Raw genomic sequence first — 10,080 nt, forward strand, 5'->3', positions numbered from 1 at the left:
TTTACATTTTTAACCTAACTCCTATTATAGTCAGATAACTGCCAAACACTGCAATAATCTGTAAAAATAGATATTTCAGGTGCAATTACTCCAAAACCTGTTATTAAGAGTTTTCTTCGATTTTCACGAACATACATCTGTTTGTGCTAATCATTATTTCAATTTACACTTTACCCTAGTTCATATATTTTTAAAGATAATCATAAAAAATCCGTGAAAATTGGTAAATACTTACATTTCAGGGGCAAAGCATTACAAAGGGTCTTTAGATTTTCTAAAATATCTAGGGTAGATAGAACATACCATGTTAAACAATTTTGTGATTTACACTTTTAACCTACCGGTAGCTCCTATAGTTTTGGAAACAATATCCAAGAACTGCCAAAAACTTAAAAATTAACATTAGAACGGATGACCAGTGTTACCCTAGTTTTCTTTAACTGTTAAAGTTTGTGATATATTAGCCAAAAACTGCAGATTAACCCCTATGTTTTTTTGTGTCAAGGTGGCCATGTTGGTTGATCAACCTCGACTAAAATCACTAAGTTCATATAAGATATCCTTTTGATAAAGCAGACAAACTTTCTTTTCATTTATTGAGCTGTTTCAGATGATTAAATATTTAAAGAAAAGTTAACCAACGACAGATTACAAAAGTAAAACAAAAGCATTTTAACAGCCATTTGTACTACTATACACTTGTAGAAATATTTCCCCAATCTTAAACACATATACCATTTATTATGCATTATGCAGATCCAGTTAAATTATCTTTAAATGCCTTCAATCTTTTTTAAAATCTGAAATACCAACAAATTTTGTGTACATCCATGTCATTTGGTCTCTGATGGAAAGTGATTTCATTGGCAATCATACCACATCAACTTATTTTTATACAATTTTATATACTTCTCCATAAAGAATTTTTCATAAACTATGTTATTTTTAAGTCACATACTTACTAGGGTAATCTCCTTTATACCGGTATGATTTTTTAAACCTGGTGATTATACTGTAAATCCATGAAATATAATAAGCCTGTTTACTTTTGCTAATGTTATCTTGTAAAGGGAGACAACACATATGTAACGGCATATTTCCATCCTTATTTTTGACAGTTAGACTATCTTTCCAAAAGATAGCAAGGAGTTCATTGATTATATTTCCTATCTCATGAAATGCTATATCTTTGTTTTCCTGTAATAACTCTATCATTTTATGAAGAACTGTATGACCATCTCCAGAATATTTTGGTAGACACATTTTGTTTCTAAGCAGCCATTTAACTAATTCAACTTTACCTGCAAAAGAGTTCATAACTACAATAAAGACAACTTTCATACCTATGATCAAACTTCTCTTCACAACAATCATTTTAACATTCAAATACAATTGTTCCAAGTTTTTTTTTTTTTTATATACATTTTGGATCAGGTTCTAGTGATCCTTCTAGGGCACATTGGTTAATCTCCATTCTTTGATAGGATTTATGTTGTCCAATCTTCAGTTTTCCGTGTATTGTTTTATGAACTGTTGTTTGTTTATTTTTCATTTTTCTTAAGACCATTATTCTGTCTGTTTTTCTTTGACTAATTGTTTTTGGTTGACCTTTAGGTATCTTCTGTTTTTGGTTGACCTTTAAGTATCTTCTGTTTTTGGTTGACCTTTAGGTATCTTCTGCCTCTTTTTAACAAGGGCCTTTGAGACATTAATTACTAGACAGTATTGATTGATTGTAGGTTGCTTAATGTCCAGTGCCAAATCAATTACATTAATTACTAGACAGTACAGTGAGCCTGTATTCCTAAATTATTCAAGGTTTTGAAAACAGACAAGCAAAGAATTACTCAGATTCAGTAAATAACTAAGTTAAATCTGTCCACCACAAGCATAGTATGGGATTTGTTCTTAAGATTTTTATTATTTTATTGAAGAATGTAAACAGATATTAAGTCCACAGTTTTATTTTTCCTTTGCTCAACATTATTGTACGTGTCTGATACCTTCCCAAAAAAAGTTAATTCCAAAAATCTGATTATTTTCATGGCTATTTTGTTTTTCATCTCCATCATGTGAGGAATGGATTGCATTGAAATATAATATTCGTGAGGCTCTAATTATAAAGAAAATTATGTATCGCTTAAAACATGTTTTGGCTTGTGACAGTCTAAGCTTGTTTTTACTTCATAGTGTCTTAGCTCAGACTGATACAGACTCTCTGTTTTTATGCCTAAAATTGTATTGCATTGTGGACAATGAATCGACAATTTTATTGCATAAATTGTTTACATTTGAGGCTTAAGAAATTGTCAATAAATTCATAACAATTATAGTACCAAGCGCAGCAGCCCAATGGAGCATGGTAAGTCTATACTCTAGATTAGGATCAGGAATATCTGCACTCACATCCCATCCTCCATTCTGAAAAAAATGACATCTGCCTATAAATAGCTTTTATCGATTCATTATTTTAGCTAATGTGAGATCACCTTGCACAAAGAAAGCTATATTTCTTTCAGTCTGAGTGTTTGTCTTTTTGTCTTTTTTTTTTTGTTTTTTGCCACGGCATTGTTAGTTTGTTTTTCAACTATGAATTTGAATATCCTTTAGGTATCGTTCTTCTCTCTTTTACATTTTGTTTACTAACCTGTAGAATGACCTACATTGTATCTTAACAATGACTAAATTAAACGTTAATTATACTACATAACTCACCTCCTCACAAGTGTCGAATGTTTTAATCAACTTATCGAGTTCAGAAAAATCTGTATCAGTTCTTTTTACATTAACCATTTCTACTATTATAGGATGATGTTTTGTTTTGCAATCAACATAACAAAATGGGGGACATAGCTTTCCCTCATTATTTGATGCCATCCTAAAATATAAAATAAATTATTCAATTACTAACTACATAAATGACTTACATATACAGTATGCACCAAAATCTTTTCCAACTAATAGTCCAAAGAGCATGTATATCATGTATATAGAAATATATTGAAATAGGCCAATAAATCAAAGTATTTTTGATGGATTCTGTTTGTTTTTTTTTTGCATTGAAAAGTATTTTCCTTCAGCATGTTCAGAAAACAACAAGCATTCTGAGAATATTGCATGGCAATACATAGTCCCCTACAGGGGTAAAAGTTCATTTTACTTGAACAAAATGCTAACTTGATCTATAACATGTCATGGTGTAAACAAAAAGTAAATATCATGTCAATATCTTCAAGCATGACTAAAACCAGTGTGGAAAACTGATTATATGTGTGAAAAAAAACATAAGATATGATTAATAGTTCTCTAAAATTAGATATGATGTAATACAGTGTATATCTATTTTCAAATTATAATCAAATATAATTAATAGTTCCAAATATTTTTTCTTTCATTTGTCACAAACTAATATAGATTTGTAACTTATCTATAAAATGTCAACAACTTTTATCTACACAATGTAATGTATTGAAATATATACATTAACAAAAATAGATTATTATTTAATTAAAGGATTTCTCTTCGTAATTTTTTTTATATCTATAGCATTCAGAAAATTAGTTTATACTAAATAACAAACAAACCTGCCAAAAAATTCTTCAAATAATTTAACAAAGAATGTCTTTTAAAAAATGAGTTATCTCCCTTTGTACAGAAATATGGTTTAACATAGTACTCTAACATTAGATATGGTCCATAACTCTGGACTAAATCATCAGACCGGAACAAAATTCAACTTGATCTATAACTTGCCATGATAAAACTATATACCAAATATCAAATCAATATCTTCAAGAACGAAAAAAAATGTGTGGAAAGCTGATTTGCCGGACTGACGGATGGACAGACGGACGGAGTGCACACCTAAAGTCCCCTTCAACTTTGTCGGTAGGGGACTAAAAATACATTACAGGACAGGACTGTAAGAGCAGATGTATGCACAGAATGGACAGAAGGGAGCATAAAAAGGGGAGCACTGCCATCTACACTTATTTCTGGCAAGGTAAGACATTGTCATGACTGTTTTCAAGCCTGCAGAAAAGGATAAAATAAACAAACACCCCAATTTCATTCAATTTGTTTTATTCACATGGTATTGAGGCTTCACACAAATTATTAAACAGTATAACAAAAGACAGATCAGTTTCCATAATTTTGGAATGTATATATAACTAGAGGCTCTCAAGAGCCTGTGTCGCTCACCTGTATTTACTGATGCTTTGGAAATCATGTAAAATAAGGTTAAAATCATAATTAATAGTATTAGATATTAGATATTATAATGATATCTAAGATAATAACAAAAAACTGCAAATTTTTGTAAAATTACTAACTCAGGGGCAGCAACCCAACAACAGGTTGTCGAATTCTTTTGAAAATTTCAGGGCAGATAAATCTAAATCTGATGAACATTTTTGCCACCTGTCAGATTTGCTCTAAATGCTTTAGTTTCAGAGATATAAACCAAAAACTGCACTTTACCCCTATGTTCTATTTTTAGCCATGGCGGCCATCTTGGTTGGTTGGCGGGGTCATCGGACACATTTTTTAAACTAGATACCCTAATGATGATTGTGGCCAAGTTTGGTTAAATTTGACCCAGTGGTTTCAGAGGAGAAGATTTTTGTAAAAAGCTAGGTGAGCTAAAAAGGGATATGAGGTATGATTGCTAATGAAACAACTATCCACCAGAGTCCAAATAACTCTATATAAAGCAACTATATAGGTTACTATTGTGCATTCCACAATGAGTAAAACCATTATACTGTACAGTAAGCTATAAAACCTGGAAAAGAAAGGTGAAACATATCAAGCGAGAAAACCAAAGGCCTAATTTGTGACAAAACAATTATAGAAAGACAAATATGACAGACAGCAACTTATAACTACCACTGAATTACAGGCTCCTGATTTGGGACAGTCACACACAGAATGTGGTTGAGCTAACATGTTTGTGAGCATTCAATCTTCCCTCTAACCAGCTGAGACAGTTATATAAAAGCACAATGTAAGTAGAAACAGTAAAAATTAGTTGGAACTGGCTCGACTTTCAAACAGATTTGCACAAAGCACAAAAACAACTAATTGATTATTAACATGGTTAATAATGTCTTAACACTATTTCCAAAAGACAACTTTCGAGTTCGTTGCATTTCCGTCAAAAACTTTGGTTTTAGTGAACATCATTTGTGCGTTTAGGGGCATTGTCACTTCCGTTCCTATGTTGAGCGATTGGCTGAAAAAATGATAATGCTATATTGCACGAATTATTCGGCAAATTAAAGTCTTAAAATTGATAATCAGCACTGCTGTCATTAGGGAATTGTGATTAAGTACTTACGGAACAAATATTATTTCTAGTTTATCCTGCATAATGATAATCACAAAGACGCTTGATGAACTTTAATAGAGCAGGGGTACAGGCGATCTCCTCTATCTGGTAAATGATGTCACAAAGGCGCACAAAATTGAAGGACATAACTCGAAAGTGGTCTATTGATGTTGTATGTGTACTGTATGATATTTCAGTCTTAGACACATAATTTTTTTATTAGTTGTTAAATTGTATTTGCTTTGAACTAGCTTTTAGTAACTGTGAGTACTATCAGATCTGTACTACGTGTCTTTTCTGTTATTATTAGGGTTTTATGTGCTCAGAATCATTCTGATGAGTTAAGCTTTTTTCAACTGATTTTTATAGTTTGTTCTTATGGTGTACTGTTACACCACTGTCCCAGGTTTAAAGGTGGAGGGTTTGGCGCCAGCAAACATGTAACATAAACCCTGTCACATTCTGTATATGCCTGTCCGAAGTCAGAAGCCTATAATTCAGTGTTAGTCATTTGTTACTGAATATCATATTTGTTTTTGTTTTATTGTTTTGTACATAAATCAGGCTGTTAGTTTTTCTTGAATTGTTTTACATTTGTCCATGTTGTCAGTTGGGGCCTTAAATTTACAGTCTACACTATAAGCCACTAGTCTGAAGTCCCAGGCTAGTAAAATTTTATTCAGACTAGTAAATATTTGTATAACTTTGTTTCAACACATAAGAAAAATGTCAGAATATTGAATTCTAGTCAAATCGGCACCTGGTTAAAGCAGCACCTAATGTAGTCATTTCGGCACCCATGTAAAATATGTGGAATATGCCGATTTTTTTCGGTAAAATGATTGCAATTAAAATTTAAAGTAGGTGTTATCCACAAATATTGACTTTAAAACATCTTTGTGGATTTCAGTATGTTTTTTTTGTTGTTCAACTTAATATGTCTTCGAGGTATTGGATATTTGTTATGCATGTTTTGAACAGTTGAGAATTTGCATGATTGTTGGTTTTAATGCTGTTTAAACCTTCCTGAAATACCACCTTAATTTCATATAAGTTTGCATGTGAGTTTGATAACCAAGAACGTGTCATTACGAGCAACAACCAAGCTGGTGTTTAAACGGCAGGGAAATGTAAGTATAAGAATTATTCATTTTGTCCGTTTTATTTAAAGATGAATATTTTGCATGCTCATTGGTTCATGGTTGATTGAACTTTATAAAAGTTCCAACTTAGTTGAATATTTGAACTGATTCAGAAACTCTTTATTGCTAATAAAACCAAACTGTGTAAATAAGAAGAAAATATAAGTATCAGACATTTTTTTTTATTTATATATTATATACATATATATAACAGTTGATCCCACAAGTACAGTAAAACATAAGTAAAAGTAACAGTATGCACTAATCTATTGTCATGATTAACTATTGTCTTGAAGCAAAGCACTATATTAACATCATTAAACTAAGATTACATGTATTCAATAATAAGAAGCACTTTTACAGCAGTATCACTTTATAAATATCAAAGACAGTCTACATGTAAACATAATATAGCAAGCACTGTGTCAATAACTGAATTTGTCACTTTGCCGGTGGAACATAAATGGCAGCACATTCGCGTAGAAGGTTGCTGGCTGATGTTGCACGTTCACAATAGTCATTCCATAGGCTGAAAACCTTGCCTTGCACTTGTCGACTCTTCTTCCGTTGGTAGCGCTGTAGTTTACCCTCAGTTACAAGTTTCAGTTGAAGGGGGATGTCACCTGCCTCTGCAAACAGTTTAGTTACCATCTGGTAGAACGGGACAGGTCCTCTGGTAGCTACATTGGTGTTAAAGCAGTTGTGCCATCCCTCGACATCATTGTTGGTCCGAATGGCTGACATGAATACACTCCAATGGTTGATCTGGAATATGGTGCTGTCTATCCAGGTGGAGTACACATAGTTCATTACGGGAACTATGGCCTGTGGTGCTCTGGCATCTAACTGGAGGAAGGTATCGGTGATGTGCTCTGGTGGCAGGAAGGGAAGAGCCATCAGTTGTCTCAAGAAGGTGTAAACACTGTCTTTCTGGTTGTAGGCAGTCTGAAAAATTATATACAAATTAAATACTTAAAACAAATTTGAGAAAAACAAATTATATAATGTAAAACACTGATGCTATTATAGTTTTTGATTATAAAAATTTTATAATTAAGCTGTATTGATTTTGAATAAAAGACAATTATCATAGTTGTAAAAAAAAATTCTCAATATCAACATTGTTGAAGACAGTACAGTGTGCTATAGTTGTTTACATCAAGGCCATTATATTTCTGGAAAGTTGTCTCATTAGCAATCATACCACACTTCTTTTCTATTTGATCAGACATAACAATATATATATATATATATATATATATATATATATATATATACAAATGTATGTTACCTGCAGACCATGTTCTTGCACCTTTCGGAATACTGCTTGGGACCAGGATGGCATAATGTGGAAACTGCTGCTTCAGTGCTTGCCACAAACCAGCTTCAAAATCAGCAACAAAACCATCAAGGGAAATGTCTTCAGGTAGTCTGTGGTCAATGAACCTTAAACCTGTAAAATATTATAAATATTAGGAAAATTAAAATTAATTATAACATGATCCATAACACAATTTAGTTGGATTTATTGATAACTGACAAAAAATACACAATTGGATTCCAATTAAATTTGACAAAACTACTGAATTACAAACAGTACAATTCCAACACATAATAACTCAGAATTTGTCATGGTAATGAATGTAGTATATGTGTTCATGTTCTTGTAATAAATTATTAATAAATATTGAAAAAAAATACCTCTGATGCTTCTGTGCAGTCCTGGCAAACCCATTCCAACTGAGTGGATTCTCTCACAGCTTCCCTGTACTGGTCTCTAGATATACCTACAACAAACAATTACAATTGAAACTGGACTATTAAAGAATGTAAGAAATTGTTTTTTTTAGTAAAGAGAGATAGAAGATGAATTATATTTCATCGTACATTGTAGCAGATATACTGATATATTCTGTATTTGAATACGCTTGTTGAGCTATAAGGCTCAAAGTTAATAAATAATTAGAATTTGAAAAACTAATGTATATATATATATAAGACAGACAGACAAACAGAATAGTTTATTATAGTGTCACATACATAAAATATAAAGAATCTGAATAAAATTCACAATGTATTAAAAAATGTGTAATTATATGTATGCCATAGCTTTCAACCATTCAATGATTTACCATCAACAACAAAATTAAAAATTATCTTTTAACCAATATCTATCGTAAGAGTATGTATAAAGATCTTCCAAAATAATGTGTATGGCAGGCTCTTGACACAATAAAATGAATCTCATATGGAAGAAATTGGCTGTTACATCGGAGAGTTTTGGATTAAAGAGAACTGGTCTGAATATTGGGAAATAAAAATATTCTTTTCTAATCTATAACATATTATAAGCGCCCTTAAAAGTGTCCTGCATATTTATTTAATAAACAAATTAAAGAGAACTATAAGTTAGATTACTTACCCGTATTACAGGTTCTGTGCTGCCAGCCTGAACATCTTTCACACTGAATTGCCTCTTGTCTTGGCCTAACTACTTTGGTTCACTTAATACAGCTGTCGTCTGACATTGTGATAGTGAAGAGGGGGCTCATAGTTTTCCCTTTTATTGGTTCTAATTTTCTCATGATTTAATAACAGCTTGGGTAATGGCTTCATTGTTTTTTTATTTAAGTTTTTGAAGAAAAAACATCAATAACTACCTGTTTAGAGTTAAAACAACAAACATGTTAATTATTTAATTGATAAAAGTTAATATTTAATTAATTGAAAAGAAAACTAATCAAAACATCAGTCATAGAATGTTGAGAAAACTTCAAACAAATTAACTTATGTATTCTAATATAACTGCTAAATAATTAACATGTGATGATTTTCAACGATTTAAGAATAAAATAAATCCCACCTAAATTTTGTTAAACATAATTAGAAATTGATAGATCATTTATACAAGTCATATTCATAATTATTTATATTATATCAAACATGTCAAATATTATCGGATGCCGATTTGACCACCTAAATGCCGATTTGACTATAAAAAGGTGCCGATTTGACCGGATGCCGATTTAACCAGGTGCCGATTTGACTTTTTCTTTAGGTGCTGATTTGACCAGGTGCCGATTTGACTTGTACCCAGAATATTGGTCTTCAGACTAGTAGTTGGAAAAGATTTTGGTGCAGACTGCTTTTACAGGTTACTATGAGGTAGTCGTTAACTTTGCTCAGTGTTGAAGGCTGGAACTTTAACCATAATCTTTGTAACTGAGCACAGGAACATATATATTGACGTTAGATATACTGTTCCCAGCTGAGCACAAGACTTTAATGTACATTGAAGTTCTTTTGCAGAAAATTAACTGTACATATTTGTTTTTAATACTAGCCTATTTATATCATTTCAACCTTTTTTTTACATGTAGATGAAAGAAGAAGGAGATGTTAGAAAGTGAAGGAAAAACCCATAAATTATTGATTTTCTGTTTCCATTAAATATTTGACTTGTAAGCAGAATGAAATAATTGCAATTTACAAACAAGTTACCCTATGAAGTTTTAAAAAAAGGGGGACGTCCACCTTGCTCTTTTTTTCGAAGGAGAGAATAGTCAAAATAAAATTTAAGAAAAGAAAACGAATTTCTGTATTTCC

At 31.6% G+C, this 10,080-nt stretch overlaps 2 protein-coding genes across 4 annotated transcripts in view; both read right to left on the reverse strand.

The window, feature by feature from the left end:
• LOC127704146 (uncharacterized) overlaps positions 1 to 10,021 on the reverse strand; it is a 30,597-nt gene extending 20,576 nt beyond the window's left edge. Inside the window, exons 1-4 of one of the 3 annotated variants that reach the window (XM_052208033.1) lie at positions 9,976 to 10,021; positions 2,716 to 2,878; positions 2,337 to 2,421; positions 963 to 1,301 (exon numbers count right to left, since the gene is read on the reverse strand). In XM_052208033.1, the coding sequence (XP_052063993.1) occupies positions 963 to 1,301; positions 2,337 to 2,421; positions 2,716 to 2,877 (586 nt within the window). In that variant the 5' untranslated portion in view covers position 2,878; positions 9,976 to 10,021. Of the gene's footprint in view, positions 1 to 962; positions 1,302 to 2,336; positions 2,422 to 2,715; positions 3,142 to 9,975 lie in introns of those variants that run through there. The other 2 variants (XM_052208032.1, XM_052208034.1) reach the window with 2 other exon arrangements.
• On the reverse strand, positions 6,637 to 7,920 carry LOC127704147 (uncharacterized). The gene is made up of 2 exons (XM_052208036.1): positions 7,766 to 7,920; positions 6,637 to 7,419 (listed from the first exon to the last, which is right to left on the reverse strand). The coding sequence occupies exons 1-2, from the start codon at positions 7,817 to 7,819 to the stop codon at positions 6,916 to 6,918; spliced, it is 558 nt and encodes a 185-aa protein (XP_052063996.1). The 5' UTR covers positions 7,820 to 7,920; the 3' UTR covers positions 6,637 to 6,915.
• Positions 10,022 to 10,080: the final 59 nt, after the last annotated feature.

The sequence above is a fragment of the Mytilus californianus genome, unplaced genomic scaffold, assembly GCF_021869535.1.
Source record: "Mytilus californianus isolate M0D057914Y unplaced genomic scaffold, xbMytCali1.0.p SCAF_6, whole genome shotgun sequence".
Lineage (NCBI taxonomy): Eukaryota > Metazoa > Mollusca > Bivalvia > Mytilida > Mytilidae > Mytilus > Mytilus californianus.

Bases quoted from the DNA above. Each gene is read 5' to 3' on its own strand.
- LOC127704147 (XM_052208036.1), bottom strand. From the start codon at position 7,819: ATGCCATCCTGGTCCCAAGCAGTATTCCGAAAGGTGCAAGAACATGGT. The intron at 7,420-7,765 runs GTAACATACATT...ATAATTTTTCAG, and splicing joins TGCAAGAACATGGTCTGCAG to ACTGCCTACAACCAGAAAGA.